General features: G+C 36.7%; 1 protein-coding gene across 1 annotated transcript in view; it reads left to right on the top strand.

The window, feature by feature from the left end:
- The first annotated feature begins 168 nt into the window (after positions 1–168).
- Positions 169–20,084, top strand: part of ipo13b (importin 13b) — a 48,256-nt gene continuing 28,340 nt past the window's right edge. Inside the window, exons 1-3 of the mRNA XM_016282928.1 lie at positions 169–574; positions 11,314–11,439; positions 12,882–13,492. Coding sequence (XP_016138414.1) covers positions 527–574; positions 11,314–11,439; positions 12,882–13,492 — 785 coding nt within the window. The 5' untranslated portion in view covers positions 169–526. The remainder of the gene's footprint in view (positions 575–11,313; positions 11,440–12,881; positions 13,493–20,084) is intronic.

Genomic DNA, 20,084 nt, shown 5'->3' with positions numbered 1-20,084 from the left:
AATTAACGCGATAAAAGGAAAACCAACATACCTGCATTCAATCAACACAGCATGTTGTGTATGTTTTTTTTTAACACATACATATAAAACGAATAAAAAAATAATAATACTGAAACATATTTGAACTGGGAATAGTGTTTTTCTGTTTTTAGTGAAGGCAGAGGGTTGGGCACGTGCAGCGCGTGTCGAATCATCGATTCATCGGTTTCAGACCGACAAGAACCGGAGAGGGAGGACACATGCACACCGGATCGCCGGTGCCGGACACATATTTGTGACATATGGTCATATTTATCGGTCGTCTGAGATACGAAAGGGGTTTTTATCATGAGTGAAATATGAGATTGAGAGACGTGAGCTCGCGCGCACCGGCCTGATCGCGCGCCGAGCCGAATCAAATTCACCTCAGAGATTAATCAGCGGTTATTATTACAATTATATTAATCAGCAGTGTTATTATAAGGCGTTAGTCGATAGATTGTAGTTAAGAGAGCGAGAGGAGGTGTGTGTTGTAGTAAACACAGCGATGGATCCGGACACAGCCGCAGACTTCACCGTGGAAAACGTGGAAAAGGTAAATATGTACATTTTTATTAAATCATATTATTTATTGTTCGTTTACTCTTTGATAAAACATAGAAATGTCGTTGATGTAAGTTGGGCATAAATTCATGTTATGTATTAATTATATATATATAGATAGATAGATAGATAGATAGATAGATAGATAAAGTTAGCGCTTAATAAATCCTATTTTAAGTCCATTATTTTATTATATTTATATTAATTTGTTCGTAAGTTATTAGATTCTTTTTGCTGTAATGAATCAGTTTTTTTTTTTTTAAACCAACGTAAATCAAAGCAGAACTGCCGTGATGAAAAATTTTATTTGGTATAGTTATTCTTTCTATTTTATAGTCATGAGAATTAGATTTGTTCAAAAGAGGTCATGGGGTTAAATGTGCTTAATTGACATGAAAACAGTGTCCCAACGCACAAAATATTAATAGTTCTAAAAAAAACTTATTTTCCATAATCAGCATGACTCTCTTTTAAAATCTGTGGTGAAATATGTCTGGGGTCTTCTTGACAGGTTTTGGGAGATTGACCCATGTAGTTGCTTTCAGCATCAATACAAAATTGTGATGTTTGAGTTGTTCTCTCTTTATTAGCGCTCTATTTTGACTGCTTTAGTTTTTGTCTGTATATGATTGTAATGCAGCTGATCTCTGATGATCAGGTTACAAATGTGAAACTGGTGTTCAACAGTAGATTGGATCAGAGAAAAGAGAGCGATATTGATCCATCCGTGAGGATGAGGAGCGGAGAGAGGGTGGTGTCCCGTCCGTCTCATCTCTGCCTGGTGGAGGGTTTCTCATCTTTATCCTAGACCACCGCTGTCAGACCCAACAAACGCTTTGTTCTGCTCATGTGACACTCATTATTATTATTATTATTATAGCTTTTGATCTCGTTAAACAGCAAACGTGGTGTCTAGGGCTGGGTATCGTTCAAAAATTTTCGATACCGATACCTTGACTTCGATACCGGTTCCTGAACGATACTTTTTTTCGATACCAATTTTATGAAATCAGTTTTAACAAGATTACATTATCTAAAAAAAACAAAACTTTGGTTTTATTTTTTAGCTTGTTGATGTTTATACAAACTCGAAGACTCATCTCCTGAGCCACTGCACAAAGGAACAAAATGTAACCGACACAATAAATCAGTGCAAATAGTTTTAATAAAGCTCAAATAGTCTTCAGTTTACACATCTCTTAGGCTACATTTACACTTGTGCGTGTTCGTTTTAAAACGCATAGCTCAGACAGAATAATGATTTCTATTTATTTTCCACTGATTTACTGATGAGCATTAGCAGCTTCCAGCGCTGTCTGCTTGTGTTCTCTCTTCCATGATCGCTGCTCTGACTCAGAGGTAATAACATATTTAATTTCAGCAACATTAAATGGCCAAAAAACACATTGGACAGCAATCGGAAGTTATTACAAACACTCGATGGTGGTTTAAAGTGAGTTTTGAGTAAAAGCGGAATATAAATCTTATTTATTGTCTTATGTAGCATGATGCTACAGTTTTACATGAATGGTCACATAACACGCGCTTTCGGTCGTGTAGTATGAATGGACATCTGCATATGATCGGAGCTCCACACAGCTCCCGCGCTAACGTTACTCTCCATTGGAAATGAATGACTGAATGACTGGTCTGTCGCTTGTCATTTGTCAGAGATAGTGGAAAGCCGGCTTGAAACGTCAGTATGACGAGGATCGTTTTCATTTTAAAACATAAACCAGCCCTAGTGGTGTCCGTAATGTATCAGTAATTTATTTTGAATGGAATGCACTCGATTGCTGCTGAAAATAATTTCAAATCGTCGTTCAGTTTGTGTTTACAGTGATGCATGTAGTGGAAGGCTATGAATTAAGACATTCCGGAGGGTTCAGCAGCACTTATGTTAATTCTTCAATTTAATATGTCAAGATCAATGTCAGCCATGTCATTTTTTGGTGTATCACATTGCAGTTGACAAAAGAACTAAAGTCCAGTCTTCACATGATCACATGATCCTTCAGAAATTATTCTGATATGCTGATTAGCTGTTCAACAAACATTTCTGATTATCGTCAATGTTCAAAACAGTTGTGCTGCTTCGTATTTTTGTGGAAATTGTTATATACTGCCATTCAAAAGTTAACATTCAAAATGTTAAATTAATCAGATGCGACAGTAAAGACATTTATAATGTTACAAAAGATTTTGATTTAAAACAAGCTTTTAAAGTTTCTATTCATCAAAGAATCCTGAAAAAACAATCATCCAAAAGAAAACCGTTTTCAACACTTATAATAATAAGAACCATTATTAATAATTGAGCGAAAATAATAATTGGGCGCTATATCTGCATATTAGAATAATTTCTGAAGGATCATGTGACACTGAAGAGACTGGATCAATCATCTATTCAGCTTTGAGATCCTAAAAAGGTGAGCTGATTATTTCAGATAGAAGGTCAAAAATACATTTCTGCTTTTTTTTGGCAGATGTGCAATAGCTCCTGTATCAGGACGTCACTGTCTCGGCCATTCTTTCACACTCGTTCTCTCAGCAGAAGATGCACACAGAGGTCGTTGTGTGTGTTATTGTGTATTGTTCCGGGCGGTGTGATGGTCAGGCGTAACCGTCTGCATAGGAGAGAAACATCACTACAATAAAACCCCTCGTTTAAATATCCTGGTCAGATATCCAAGCTGACAAATATGAGAAATGTTCATGTCAGTTATGCACAAAAGTGATTTGTTGCTTGTGCATTATCAGGGCTAATATTTGCTGGAGAGTTTCATTTTTAGATGCAGCGAGATGCTTGACTTCAGATGTTTTCCATGTGAATGTGTGTTTGATTATTCACAGAGGGCATCTGGAGTGTTGTCATGTTCCACTATTGTGTCTTGATTGGCTCGGCCGTTAGCTTTGCTAATTATATCTCCTGGGCTGTGTGCAGAGATTTGGTTGTCAGGGGCAACCTGATATGTTTTTCCAACCATTGACTGTTCAAACGTGTCAACAGCCACGTCTCGCTGTGCTTCTTTAAGCTCATACACACGTTTATCTGATCTATTAGTGATGAAAGGTCAAAAAGCATCTCTTATAATGATCATTTCTGCTGTGTTGGAGCAGTTTGGTGCGGTGCTGTTCCTCGTTGTTGCTGAGGATTCAGATAATTTGTGATTTATTTACCTCTGACTCAATGGGAATGAATCTCAAAACACAAAATTTCTGAGATGTAAAATTCACACATGGCTGATGATGTCAGAACAACCGTTCAGGATCACTCCAGATGGGCTGTTGAACACAGTCCCAAAAATCTTCAAATTCCTAGCTTCGTGCAGTGTTTGGGAGTAGGTTTGTAACGATATACCGGTATTAGGGTTGGGCCGATAGACGATGCCATCGTCCATCGCCGATGGCTGATAGACATCATGATGTTGAGCCGGCATCGTGATTTCCCCCAAATACCCCCCCAATACCCCCCGCAATCCGCCCGCATTCCAATACCGTGTTCGGAAAGAAAATGACGTGTATACGGAACCCCTAAAGGGAATAAATTTTGAGATGGTAGGAAAATATATATTTCAATATTTTCCCTTGCAGTTATATAATTGGGTATTTCGGGCATCAGGGAGCTGCTATTATACCTGGCATTGAAACTGCTTTTGAATGTGCGATGGCTTTTTAGTTTCACTTTCACTTTTGAGATTCGCGATCGCACGTCTGTTTATACTATGGAGCAGCAGTACTTACTGGGGATGTAGCGTATGAAAATTTCATATCACGATTATAGTGACCAAAGTTATCACGGTTATCAATATTGTCATGGTTTTGTTTAAATTAGATTAAAATGTTCAAAAAGAACTAATACACACACTGAAAGCTGTATGCACTTTTTTTTAGCATAAACATTAAATTAACATTAACATGAAGCCCTAATAATAATAAATCACATATATATGTATTACGACAGCATTTCAGACTTTAGACCATTTTTATGGAAAGGGATAAATCAAGCATATAAATTATGTCAATTTAAAACGTATAAATATTACTGTCTTAATTGTTTAGATTTTTAGAAGGCACATTAACTTCTTTCTCATTTACAACTCTGTGTTTGCTGCGTAAAAACACGAGTTGATATTTGCATTGATCTGACCATAAACAGCAAGAAAGGCTTATTGGAAATGCAAATTCATTCTCTGCCACGAGGTGGCGCTTTAGGAGAGCTGAAATATTGCGGTTTCGCCGGTAACGGCTGTACACAAAGCAGCTCATAAACGCTGCTTTATCAGGAATTATAGGTCAAATGAAATTAAAATGCCAACGACAAGTTTCTGAGGACAGTCAGTTCTCTTCAGATACATTCAAATAAAGACATCTGCGCCGCGTTTTGACTTGAAACGTGCAGCACTCATATTTATTCAATGACATCATTGCCTTTTGAAGTTTAATCCAGCCGTATCGCGACTCTTGTCTTTCCGTCCCCAACATTAAGTTAGGGACGGATACCATTATACGTATTTAAAACTTTTTATTGCCTTAAGTTTGATACAACTCACTAAAAGGCCTGGACACACCAAGCCGACTTTAAAGAACTAGCGGTGACGAAAGCCGACGGTGTTGTCGCCTCGCGTCAGCAGCGTCGGACCAAAAAGCTGTGCTCGAGCACACCGCACAGACTACAGCCGATGGCAAACTAACACGTGCGCATGCAGGAGAGGAATTAACTGTCTATATCAGCAGCTATCAATAGAATATATTTGTCATTCAAAAGGAGAAACCGAAACCAAGATATACGAGATAAACGCAGATATACAAAACGTAAACAAAGCAGCACTTGCTTACAATTTTGAGTATCAGTAACGTTGATAACTTTAATCATTTTAAGCGGCTCATGTTGTTATGAAAACATTTGCGTATTAGAATAATTGGGAAAGATCACGTAACATTTAAACAGCCTTCTGTCTTTACCGCCTTCATTTTCGTGCTTGTTTTCATCACTTTTGCTTTAATTCTCGGGCACGGACTCATTCGATAAACTGAACATCCAATCAGAGCTCTCACTCGCGCCGACGGCCCCGACATTGAATCGGGCAAACTGCCGCCGACGTGACCCCGACGAGTGGAACACACCAAACAAACTAGCCCGACCATCGCTTGCTGTTCCGGGCTCACACTACAGGAGTTTTAAAATCCTAACCGATTATGAAATCTGGTTGTAGCACACACATAAGGAGAATCTTTGCAGATTATCTTCCCTCAAATCTTAAACACGCACACACTACAAGATTTTAACATCGTGGCACATCACACACTACAAGATATTATTAAGATTATCATGCCAGAGGGAGCGCCTCACGTGATCTCACGCAGCAGATCGTCAGTGATATTTCAGTAATGTTTACATATGTTAGCTAGCGTGCTAGCTGCTTTCTACACTCACCCGGTACATTCCAAACTGAGGCGATTTCACTCCAGCGCTTTTCTTTCTCCTTAAGGTTGTGATACGTTTTAGACCCATTATACAGACAGTCGTGTTACTATAAAACGTCAAGAAGCAGTTTCCTCCGTCTCCACTATCCAATGGAGCCGCACAGCAGCTGTTTTGCGGTCGCGCATTGGCTATTGTGAAAGTACTGACGTAATCATATACCCGTCATCATCCCGATTTAAATCCTAAATATCAAACATGTTTGACATGATCGGGGCGGGGGCCGGGGCCCGATCATATATTTATATGCATGTTTATTAAGATTTTTATATTTACATATTTATTTAGATATTTATTTTTTGTTTATTTAATTTATTTTAAACAGCTGATGCATTTTTAATTTAGTTTTTTATATTTTAGTTTTTAAAATATATTTTTATTAAGAATTTTTATATTTATATATTTAATTTTTATTTTTTAAACTTGATTTATTTCATTTTTTTATTCATATATTTTTTTATTAAGTAACATTTATTTATATATTTTTTTTTTTAGTTTTCTGTTGTTTATGTTATTTATATAAACATAGTAGTTGCATCTTTTAAAAAAATCATCCTTTCTAAATCACACACTTTAAGATATGCACCTGATCAGGGGCTGGACAACTTAAATTAGCCTTATTATTAAGGGCTTCCTCTAAGACTGTTCAACTCTTGACTAGTCAGTTTGTGAATGTGTAGTTTTATGCATGCCTATTGGTCACACCCGTTTGTCAGCTTTTAAAAAAAAAAAATTTATATCCAATTTCTGACTTACCTGTACTTACTTGCTTAGTGTTTGATCTCAAACGTCTCTTCCTGCCTCAGTGGGTAGTTCTTAGCCTGAATGTGGAGCAGACTTTATACTGATAGTCCAAATACAGACAATGACTGTAGCGTAGCTCATAGAATCAGATTAAACAAGTGATTAATAGACGTCTGGGTAAAATGGATCCTACAGAATGAGTGAGTCATCACACACACATACAGGCAAGATTGGATGCGGTAACCATGTCAATGGACCAAAGTCATTCAGTGCTGGTCTTTAAGAATGAGTTTGTGCAGAATAGACGGTTGCCATAGAAACTCATTTCAAAAGATGTAGCCATGTGCTTAAACTGACATTTATACCATATTTACTTTTGTCTGTTCATCCTTTGTAATGAAGTATAAGAATTTTAAGCATCTACGGCGGTCTGTCTGCACTAGAGGCTGACATTTTTTCGGGAATCCCACGGGATGGGAAACAAAATCACTATTAATCACATGATTGGGACGGGACAGGAAAAAATGTCAGTGGGAGTGGGCGGGACCGAGAATCGTAATAACACTATGATACCCAACTTTATACACAAATATACCTTTTATATAAATAAACTATAAACTAATAAACTATAAACTATAAATTCTAGTTGCCCTGTCTCTTTATGCTCTCCTTTTTGCTTTTGTGTGGCTGGTTAAGTGAATGACATACGCAATCCGTGACGGACAGATCGTTAACGGCTGGTCTATGTGGTACATCGGGCAGGACATCCAAACGTTCACCTATCATTCATCGACCTCAAATATGACTTTTCATCTGAAAGATGTATGTAGTAACAACTTTACATGGCCGCTCAATCTAATGTTAACTAGAGAAATGTGCACTATTCAAGTGTCTGTTGGAAGCTGAACATCAGCGCGCTCACTGCGGGACAGATGAGGGCGCCGGTGCGCTCACTTGCTTTTAAAATACTCCGTAATTTTTGGTCTTACAGAAAAAAGTAATACATCTTTCGAATCTGTAAAAACTCTACGTTTATTTGTGTGGACTCAGAATAACAATGAAACGTTGCGCTTCTGTAAAATAATTAAAGCAAACAGGATGATCTTTCTGCCGTCTCGGTCTCTGTGAACTTGAGCGAGAAACTTAGAAACTCCATGTGTGAAAAATATATCTATAGAGAGTGAAATGTCTACTTTCAAATGAAAAAAAAAATCAAATAGAAAACGTGTGTTAGCATGGATGATTTACATGAAATGTAATGTGTGTGCAATGTACACTGTGCATTGTTTAAGATGGCTTTCAGTTCAATAAAATAACAAAAAAAAAACATTTTGGATTTTTATTCAACTAAAGTGGGCATGCTCTGTACTGTATTTTTTCACAGTAACTTGACAGATTCCGGCCAAAAAAACAACACTGGAGTGGGAGGGAATGGGAGTCATTCTTCCGGGATTGGGACGGGATGGGATTTCCCCCCAGTTTTTCCGTGGGATTGGGACGGGACGGGCTTTTTTTTTGTGGGAGTGGGACGGGAGAGGTTTGAAAATCCACTCCCGTGTCACCCTCTAGTCTGCACACAGATGGTTTTGTCATGTCACCTGGTTTACTCTGACAGATGGCTTCTTCTCAGGGGGTTTCTGATGTGCTGTTACACACAAATCTATTTCCTCTCTGATCTTCCTTCATTTGTATCTTATATGATTACACTTTTTGTTGTAGTCTGCTTCATTTAGACAGTTGATTAGGGGTGTAGCTAGACATTTTTTTATCAGTATGATTATTTATTTCAAGAAATTAATACATTTATTCGGCAAGGATGCATTAAATTGATCAAAAGGGACAGTAAAAAACATTTATAATGTTACAAAAGATTTCTATTTGAAATACATGCTGTTATTTTGCTCTTTCTATTCATAGAACAATCCTGAATTTTTTTTATCAAGGTTTCCACAAATACTGTTTTTAACATTAATAATAATAAGAATTGAGATGCTATTAAAGTTTTTATTAATATTTTGAAACGGTTTGTCATAGTTTCCACTTTCATTTTAATTGAAATGTTGTAATTTTGTTTTTGTAATTTTTAGTCAAAATGAATACAATTAATTTTTATTTTAGTTGGTCATTTAGTATATTTTAGAATTTTAAAATACATTTTTCAGTTAATGTTTATTTTAAGTAAGAAATTTTTTAAATTTCTGTCAATGTTTATTTTAAGTGACTTTTTTAATGGTTTTAATTCTATTTTGTTTTTATTTTAGATAACTATCCTAACCCTCTTTCTTGAGCAGTAAATCAGCATATTAGAATGATTTCTGAAGGATCATGTGACACTGAAAACTGGAGTAATGATGCTGAAAATTCCCGCTTTGATCATAGAAATAAATTATATTTTAAAATTAGGACTGTCAATCGATTAAAATATTTAATCGTGATTAATCACATGATGGTCATGAGTTAACTCGTGATTAATCGCAACTTAATAGCACATTTTTCTGTTCTAAATGTACCTTAAATTAATACTTTTCAAGTTTTTAATACTTTAATCAACATGGGCACACGGACAAATAAGGATGCTTTATGCAATATATGTTTATTATTAGTGAAACCATAGTTATCAGAGCATGAAGACTAGGGTTGGGTACCGAACTCGGTACTTTTAAGGGTACCGACCGAATTGCGTCGGTACTACTGAGTACCGATTCACGTTAAATCAATCGGTGCCAAATTTCAGTACCTGAGAAAGCATCTGAGAGAAAGAGAGACCCTGTGACGTGAGGTCACCCCTGCAACTCGTTCAAACAACACACAGGGCAAGCCGAAATGTTCTGAAGTGTGGTTACATTTCTAGGGCCATATGGTTTCTGCAAAAACGTGGACGGGATCGCGGAGTCCATTCATAAAAACTTAATTTACTCTATAGCACGGAATGCCACAGAATTCGTAAATTTTGGATGAATAAATCAAAAGTAGGTCTGCCACTTAATTCGAATCGCGATATGAACTAGTGTCTGTGAATATTAAAATGCAAAAAGATGGTTTAAATATGAATCCTGCATGTTCCGCTTGCCTCTGTATGTATGAATGGCGGAAACGCTGTTTTGTTCACTACACAAATACTGAAGCATGCGTGATGCTCGCGGTGATTTTCAGCCTCTGTGTCTCACTATATGACGGCATGAACACAAAAACGTAATCTCCATAGCTGCTGTGATTCACCTCATGAGAATTTTACAGTTTCATTTGAGGAAACTAGCATCATCTTACTGTATACACACAGAAACTTCATGGCAACCTGTCAAAATAAAAGTACAGTTTAACATGTAACAGAAATTATTACTCTTGCATTACTTTTGTACAGTATAATGTACATCTTTAAATACTCAATTTTCTATCAAATTTAAATAAAACAATTAGATGATAAAAAATTTATATTACTACCAGATTAAATCACTTAATTGTAGAAAAAATAATACAATTATATTAGCCTATTAAAAAATGTTTTAAAGGAATATTCACACAATTTTTCTTCCATGTATTAATTTCAACAGTAAACCTCAGTTTGTTTGCAAAAAATAAATGGGTTCAATTTTCATTTGATTGAAAATAAATTTTTAATGCCTTCATTTGATTTTCAGAAAAATTAAAACAAGAATTTGGGGGGGGAAGAAAAAAAAAAAGTTTGTAGGGCCCTATTGTTCAAAATGTTGAAATAGAGACTTTTGGACTTATGTTTTCACTGAAATAAATGTTTTTGTAATTACACAGATAGTAAAGTAAAGAGAGACCTCACGCGCGTGCGGCAGTACTGGCGAGTCTCAGAAACTAAATAAGGTTTGGGCAAACCCTAAAGATTTGTTGCTAGGTGCATTTTGAAAAACAAAAAGTCGCTAAAGGGGTTTGAAAAGTCACAAAATCTAGCGACCAAGTCGCTAAGTTTGCAGCACTGTGCATCTCCATTTCTCCAACTGCGGGTTAGGCCACGGACAAACAGAAAATGCGCGCTGCGTTAATAAAATTAGTGCCGTTAAAATGAATTTGTGTTAATGCGTTATTAACATGTTAATTTTGACTTCCCCATTTAAAATATATTCAAATAGAAATCATAATATTACTGTTTTTACTGTATTTTCGATCAAATAAATTTGAATAAGATAGATAGATAGGTAGATCATGTATTTTGTGGTAAACACTGGACAGACATTGCTTATTTCTTGTTATTGCTGAATGAATATGTCATTATTAGCTGTGTTATTTGCCCTTCCACCATATTAAATGGTTCACCTGCATAAATGATGTCATGAGTTTCATGCATCAGCAGTTTTTAGACCTAGAGCATCACTTTAACTGCACATGCTTTCATATACTTGTCTGCTAAACTGCCCCGCAGGAACATGGGGTTAATAAAGCATTATTAGTTTGTATCCATGTGCTCCATAATGGCCAGAGTGCAATGTATCACTATCTAAAACTGTCTTTCTCGCTCTCTGTGTCTCTTTCAGGCCCTGCATCAGCTCTATTATGATCCCAACATTGAGAATAAAAACCTGGCTCAGAAATGGCTGATGCAGGCTCAAGTGTCTCCTCAGGCCTGGCAGTTCTGTTGGGTTTTACTGAGACCAGAGAAGGTAAGAACATCCTGTTCTTATCCCCTCCTTTTCCACCAGTGCTTGGCTTGTCCTTTTTACCTAAGTTAAATGGGTTGGGAATGCCTATTCACAATGACTTTCGTTCTGTGTACACATATCAGATGTCGTTCGCAGTTGCATTGCAGCCGTGATCGTTGCATTAACTAAGTTACACCTACAGGATTTATTTGGTTTTGTTCTGTGTAGCTGTTTTCGATGGCTACAAAAGGAGTGAATTTCACAAAAAGCTGTCATCTGAGTCATTTTCTCCTAAAACACACAAAAAAAGTAATTTATATTTGATACAAGCAATATTTTTTACATTGTGACAGGTCTCCTCCATGATTCTTAAATGTGTTGCAATTTAAACATCAGTAATGTTTTTATAATGAAAACTGATCATTAAAATTATTTTTTACATCACTGTAATGAGAATGGAAATGCCAGAAATGTGTTTGACGTTTTTACTCAATATGGATTAATCTTAACAGCTGATCACACAGCAGCAGAAATGAACGTTTCATTTGAGAAAAACGACTCTCAAGTACTAAAACACTGAAACGGAAAGTAGACGACAACCCATCAAAATATATGTCGGTTTAACTTGAAGAAATGTTTACAGAAATATGACCCTTTATACAACCAAGATATTTTTCATTTGGTTATACTATTCTGTTGTGCAGCATCTTATTTGACAAAAAATAAAAATGCAATGTTTTGTTGTAAATTAAATTGTTGACGTTTTATTAATTTATTTAATTAAAAAATGTTTATGCTGAAGTTGTATCTTCGGTCGACTGTGGCATAATAAAAGCTCCACTGCTTTCGAGCCGTGTGTCACGCTCGTCACTCATTAGCAATTGCTTCAGCGTCTTTGTTTCGCTTTGACAGCTTTCAGCCTCACCCTGCTTCATACTATGACGTTAATAAATCTTTTAATACATTAGCTCATCCATGAACATGATTTCTGGCTGAGTCCTGTGGGATTGCATCGGCTGTGGGGATGGAGACTCCCATGATTCCACACTCAGTCACGGCGTCATCAAACTAAGCCTTTGTTTCTTTGTTTGTTTTGAATACGCGCCCTCTAGTGGGGAAAACATACACATTGTGCCTTTAACTGGAAAACATAGAATTTAGGGCAACATAAAACAAGATTTTATAGGGCCATAAATTTAATTGTGAACAAACAAATGTGTTTACATTGTGCTAAATATTGATATTGTGTGAAATGGGGAAAAAATATTGTGATATTATTTTTGGCCATATCACCCAGCCCTAGTTGCGACGCAGCAGTTGAGAAGCACTGATCACAAACTCTGTGCTGATTAATGATGCAAGAAGGCTTTATATGCTGTGTGCGTCTCATCTGATTTCTTCTCCAAGGAATCTATTAAAGAGAAAGACAATCAAAGACTGCATATCTTCCTTCATCTCCGCAGGTTCCAGAGATCCAATACTTCGGTGCCAGCGCCCTTCACACCAAGATCTCCCGCTACTGGGGCGACATCCCCGCCGAGCAGTACGACACGCTCAAAACGCAGCTGTTTTCTCAGATCGCTCACTTCGCCTCCGGCTCTAAGATCGTCCTGACCCGACTGTGCGTGGCGCTGGCGTCCCTCGCCCTCAACATGATGCCCGAGGCATGGCCGGGGGCCGTGTCAGAGATGGTGCGCATGTTTCAGGAGGAAGGAGGCGAGGTGGATGGGCGCGCCCGCTGTTTGGCTCTGTTGGAGCTCCTCACGGTTCTCCCCGAGGAGTTCCAGACCAGCCGACTGCCGCAGTACCGCAAGGGACAGGTGAGGGGCGCTCTGGGCCGCGAGTGGACAGCCGTTTACCCGCTCCTGCAGCAGCTGTTACGGCAGCCGGACTCTCCGCCGCTGGTGAAGGCCCGTGTGCTCAAGTGTCTGTCGAGCTGGGTTTTGCTGGACGTTCCTCTGAACGAGAGCGAGGGATTGGTTGAGGCCAGTTTCACGGCGCTGGCGGATCCGGAGCTGTTCGATACGGCTGTGGAGGCCATCGTCAACACCATCTCACAGCCCGACTCACAGAGGTCAGCATTTAGCACTGCAATGAAGTGAGAGAGTTGTATGAAATGATACAAAACCTGTTGAGGTTAAATATGTACAAAACACCAGGAAGGGTCCAGATTTAATGTTTTACCTATTTAGCAATGGCTAGTGAATTGGGAAAATTTACCTGACATAAATATTTTACACTGGCCATGAAACTATACTTTGCATTATTTTCTTAACATGGTTGAATCACACAAAGTCCCTGAAAATCCCCCCAATTCTCATGTAATGTGCAAAAAAAAAAGATAAAAATGTGGTCCTATAAATAGCTTTATGCAGTATATTTTACTTTCTTTTTCTGTTGAATTTACGATGCAATATGACCTGGACATGTTCTCGTGAAATTCTTCAGAATATATTTTTCATTATGCACAAACATCACTCATTTCAATGAGTTTTTATCCGTCATTAAAAAGTAAATAGCGTGTCAGACAATTGTTCATAATTGTGATTCAAATCATAATTGCTTTAATAATAATTTCACCTATTTCTTACAATTTACTTTTCAAGGCCAGTATTTTTTATTATTATTTATATACTATTATACTAATTTATATCAATATTTCACATTTTCAGTTTTCATTTTAAATTTTTAGTAATAGTGTTATGTACTTTTGTCATTTTTATTAGTTGTATTTATTTATGTTTTAATATTACTATTTAGGTTTAATTTATCAGCTTTAGGTTTAGTTCAGTTTAGTTTTAGTTTGTATTTATTTCCAGTTAGCAATTTTTAAATGCTTCATCTTAAACTTGTTTCAGTTATTTGCCAAGGCAACATTTCTAGTTTTTCATGTAATATTTATATTTTATTTAAATTCAGCTTTAGTTCAATTACCTTTTTAATTGAAGTAATTTTTAATTTTCTTAATTTTTTTAAAAAATAGTTTAGTTTTAGTTAACAACAATAACCCTGGTTTTTACTTACATTCATTTAGATACATCAGTACATGCAGAATTGTGAACAACATGTTAAAGAAAGAGAGAGAAATGGTCTGAGGGAGAACAAACACAGGTGAGATAAAAGTGACTGATGCAGAGAGAGAGAGAGAGAGGCGGAAGGGAGACAGAAACAAAGGCAAATTGAAACACAGTCACATCAGAGAGGGGGGGGGCTGGCGGAGGCAGGTTTATTTCAAGGATGGCTGGCGTTTCCATGGAGACAGAGCAAGGGAGCGAAGTCTTATAGACGCGGCAGGATCCCACCCTACTCCCCCCCTCACTGAACGGCAGCGCCAGCGGATGCTGAGGACCAGCCTTTAGAGGTGAACGCATCCTCCACTGTGGAAAGCTGGTGGTGCGAGGTTAAAGCGCTTCTGCCCTGATGAAGACAGTCTAATGCTGTAGTTCAATAGTTCCTACAGGTGTCTCGCACACGGTTACGACTGAGTTCACTTTGTAGTGCACGAGGGAGCTGATTAGGATGGGTGACCTTTAGAGGGAGATTTTGATTTTTCATGAGAGGTTTTTGCAGAAAGGCTGATTGGAAGCAATTTTTGCACTGTATGTGTGGAGTAGTGATTTATGGAAATATATTTATTTTTAATGGGCAATGAAAAGTTGCAGGGTGGCAGTTTTATACCTTACTTAATGTTAGTTATATAAAAAATTTATTAAAATAGCTGAAAACTCCAAATAAGCTCTCTAGCTGCCTAAGTGAGCATAATTTTTACTTGCTTTAATTATTCACCTTTCTTCTAGATTAGCATTTCTAAAACTAGGGTTTGTGTGTTGATGAAAAGCTATTAATTAATTCAATTATACAATAAATAAAAAAAACTTACTAAAAATGTAAAATATTTTATTTGTTGACCTGAAAGACATGCGATCATTAACCAACCTCAGAGAATTATGATGTGTTAAATTATTGAAATATTAATTTAAAATCTCAGGGATACTTCAAGTAAATGATTTTAGATCAAAAGTGTTCGGCTTACAAAAGAAAAAAGGATTGGATTGACTGACTGATTGATTAATTTGTTTATTTAGTGAATTGATCAATATCTGGTTTTCTCGAGCTCATGAAGTCCACAATAAATTCTTTTGCTGCATTAATAACCAAAACAACAACAGAAAAGCATGTGCTTTTTTCTATTTCTATTCTATTCACCAGGCCTTTAAATTATATATGTATATTTATTTATTTAGTCTTTTATCAGACGCTTTTATCCAAAGCGACTTACAAATGAGGACAACAGAAGCAATCAATTGTAGTATTAAAACAACTAAAAACAGATCCAAAGCTAAAACTTTATAAATACTACCTATACACATTTGAAAAATAATGAGATTAAATAAAAATGACAAATGCATACAACAAAATTTCAAAACTTAACATTTAAATGAAAAACAAAAAATAAAGCTAAAAACAATTCAAAATATTAAAGAACAAAAGGTATAAAAGTATAATAAGAATTACAAAAAAAACAACAACTACATGTGTATGTACAACCACACACACATATAAATATATATATATATACACACAAACATTTATAAATTCAATATATATATATTATTTCATTTCCATTTAGTTTAAGTATTAAAATAACTCAAATTAAATAAAACTAAAAACTTAATAAAAGGCCTATACAGACATAAATTCAGACACAATGTAACTAAAATTAAAATAAATAAATGATACAAATCAAACGACAGTAGTTTATCAGTAATCCTAAAAAATAACACTGCCAAACACACATGCTAAAAAAAAACAACTTACTTACACATAGTAAGAAATGGTTATAAAAACTGAAACGGAAGCGAAACAAGTAATAGGAAAGAGGAGAAATAAAAAGCGATACTTATCCTTTGCCGGTGTCCTGCCCGGTGGAGTCGCACGGTAGAGTCGATGGTCTTTACACTCTTCGGTCTTCACACGAGGAGGCCTTCACGCGACGGCTGCCACGGTAAACTAAGCCTTTTTTATACCGTCTACCAAAATACCAAATTAATTCTGCTGGACACACTTTCCTTATTTTCTCCACAACAAATGGCCAAGCAAGCGCAGACACTGACAAGATACGCGATACATAGTGATCATTAAATATTTACTATTGATGAGAAAAAAATAACGCTAGCTACACTTGGCTGAATAACTGTAATAAGCCATCCTAAACCGAACATTAACAGTTATGGATATTAAAGGAGACATATTATTAGCGGTCAACCGATATATCGCCAAGGCAGATATTTGGCATTTTTTTTAAATATCGGCATCGGCCGATAAGTTTTCCTGTTTGGCCGATGCGTTCAAGACTTTTATTTTTACAGCGCGCCGGACTTTTATTTTGACGGTGCTGAGAGTGGCTGCGCCTGAGCACACAGTACTCACATTCTCCCTCTTATTCCCTGTCTCGTTAACAGTTCTGTCTAATATGGACAGAAATCGGTCTAATAATCAGATAGGTTAAAGGAATTAAAATGCATACAAAAAGTATTATAACGATTGCTTTTGTATTATTAGAAAGGCAAACATTATACTTTCTTGTTTGCCGTCAGCATTCAGCAAATACGCATTTATATCATTAAAACAAATCTTTGAATGACTAATGAACATTTAGTTTCACAAACCTTGCAAACTTAGTCAGATCCAGTTGTGAGATCTTGTGAAGTGTGCATTTGTGTCCTGCATGATCGCGTGTTCTCTGTGTGACGGTCGATCCGTGTGAATTGAATGCTGACAGGAGGAGAGTTCAGCTTCACTGGAGATGCGCGATCGACAAACTTTAAACTCGTGAGTTCAATTTATGCTGCGCTTTATGCATTTGCCCACTGGCATATTAATGTCATTTTCACTGTGTGCTGTATGTAAAATGAGTGTTACCTTAGCTTTATTTGAAAAAATATGATTCCCAATGCACACAAACTTCCCAGAATACTGAGTGCCCTGTTGGTTACAGTGTTTACTTCCTTTTTTTAATTATATTTTGTATTAAATATTTATTTATTTATGAAAAATACTTTGTCATCTAAGGTATACGTATGTTTATTTAACACATTTATTTTTTAATCCATTTTCAAATTATTTTAAAATTTCTTAAATATTATTTAAAATAAATAAAATTATATCAGCTTTATATCGCCCATCGGCCACCCTGCTTTCCAAGATATCGGCATCGGCTGTCAAAAAACCAATATCGGTCAACCACTACATATTATGCCCCTTTTTACAATATGTGTTATATAAGTGTATATAAGTCTCTGGTGTCCCCAAAATGTGTCTGTGAAGTTTCAGCTCAAAATACTCCACAGATAATTTATTATATGATTTTGAAAATGCTTATTTTGAGTGGAAGCAGAAACACGCTGTTTTTCCAGTATGTCTCTTTAAATGCAAATGAGCTGCTGCTCCCCGCCCCCTTTTCCAGAATAGAGCTGTGCCATTACAGCTCGGACCTGCTAAAAACATCTGTTTTGGTTCTGATTATCATGTTTATCGCGCTGAAATCATGCATTTTAAACCATATGAGTTTAAACTTCTGATATACGGTTTTCTGAGAGCACACATCCGAAGCACACAGACAGAAAGCGGCTGTCACAGCATGTGAGTAAAAAACTAAGTTCTCATTCACACACAAGTTTACGTTAAAAACACACAAGATAAAAAAAACAGTCGGTTATGTCTGTGAAGGTAATCAGCTGGGAAATAAATGGCATGTTTATTTTAGATCTGTGTGGCAGCAGCAATATACAGTAAATAAATCAATAAATACACTGCTCTCTTGTCTCCTCTGAGGCTGCGACTGTAAATAGTGTTCTGTGCTCGTCTGTGCAGCCAAAGACAGAACAGTTAGCATGTTTTGCTCAAACGTTCGCCGTGGCATTAGAAGTAGTACACAGTTGTCGCTTGCAAAAACACAATAACGGCACCATGGGTTTAAATTTACAGATTAAGGGGCGGTAATATTATGAGATCCCTTTGCCACGTCACCAAGGGAGCGAAATCTGAAGCGCTCGTTTTCTCAGACGCTTGCAGAAAAAGGCTTCCCAAAACAAAGTTACTGGGTTAATCTTTTTCACGTTTCCTTGGTTGGTAGATGCACCGGGGACCTGATTATAGCACTTAAAACCTGGAAAGGTCAGATTTTCATGATATGTCACCTTTAAGAAATTCTTCAGCTCATTTTAATTACAGACATAATTAAACTGTGAATTAATTCCTCCTCAAATGCTGACAGCGCTGAATAATTAATTAGTATTATTAATGTATCATTTTATTAATTCATCATTCTGTTATTTCACTTAAAGCAGGTTTTACAATGTAATGATTGGATGTAATTTTGGGGTTTTCTTAATAAAAATGTTTTCCCTTAAAGGAGTGAGATTAGACTCCTCCATGAGTCATATTCAGCCCTCGGGACATGTGTTTGACTGACAGTAGATTTGAGGAGTAAACGCATGGACAGCTAGTGTGCGAGTTTTTCCTCTGCGCTGTCATTTTGTGATCTGCTGCTGAACGTGATGTCTGTAGTTCGCTCTCAAACACCCGGATCCCAGCGTGAGGTGCTTTGAATTCAGTTCGGCCGGTGTGTCACCTGCTCTTAAAGGTCATATCAATGATTCTCCATTGATTTTCGTTATTCATTTCACCTTTGTCCTTTTCTCCATCATGCCCATGCCTCGTCCTCTCTCGCCATCCTCTGTCTCCGTCACCACATCGCCTCCTCATTACAATCAAGCCTCTCGGGAGGATGCCATTGGATCAAATGCATCCTGTTGCCAGGCAACTCATTTCATCTGTCTCCTGGTGTTTGAGGGTAATTACAGGGAGAGGGAAAGAGGGAGCGTCTGTGTCTGTAGAAGCACAGTAAGATATCACACGAGAGTGTTTGAGGTGAGAATAAATCTGTGCTCTGATGAAGCAAACTCAAATTTGTTAGTCTGAGAGACAAGATGGCACAAACAAAGATGAGAAACTCTGCCTGCATGTTGTGGTTATGACATATGATATAATTGGCGGTTATTATTTTTAACACCGACTAGCAGTTTAAACATATTGTGAAGTCATATGAAGAAATTTAAGTGGTTATTCAATAAACACTGTGCCGTAGTAGATCATCTTGAAGCATGCACGAGAGCAGTAGTGATTTCTGATTTGATAATGAATGTATTTTGCTTGAGACTGATCAGTGGTCACAAACAGGTGTGCAGTGACTAGCAATGACATGCTGCGTGAATCTTCCTGATGGTGTTGAAAGCCCTCCTTGACCTTGAGTGTCATTGATGTGGTTATTTATTTATTTAGAGCCTATTCTAGTAAAAGCATCTTAAACCAGAACTCATCAATAAATGCACTCGCCAGAGACACTGCCTCACCGGCCATTAGATCAATTAAACCAGGAAGGACAAGGTCACATGGCAAAGAAACACTATGCTTTATACAGGCCATGTCATACGTATAGGCATGGGTCATAACTAATTTACTAGTTGTCCAACAACCTGTTTTGTATTTGTTAGTTTAGATTTTTTTGCTACATTTATTTTTTTACTTTTTTATATATATATATATATATATATATATATATATATATATATAATATATAATATATTTTATATATATTATAAACA

Source organism: Sinocyclocheilus grahami, unplaced genomic scaffold (genome assembly GCF_001515645.1).
Source record: "Sinocyclocheilus grahami isolate Dianchi unplaced genomic scaffold, SAMN03320097.WGS_v1.1 scaffold168.1, whole genome shotgun sequence".
In the NCBI taxonomy this organism is placed as follows: Eukaryota; Metazoa; Chordata; class Actinopteri; order Cypriniformes; family Cyprinidae; genus Sinocyclocheilus; species Sinocyclocheilus grahami.
The sequence above is the reverse complement of the archived record's forward strand: the minus strand, read 5'-3'. Positions and strand labels throughout refer to the sequence as shown.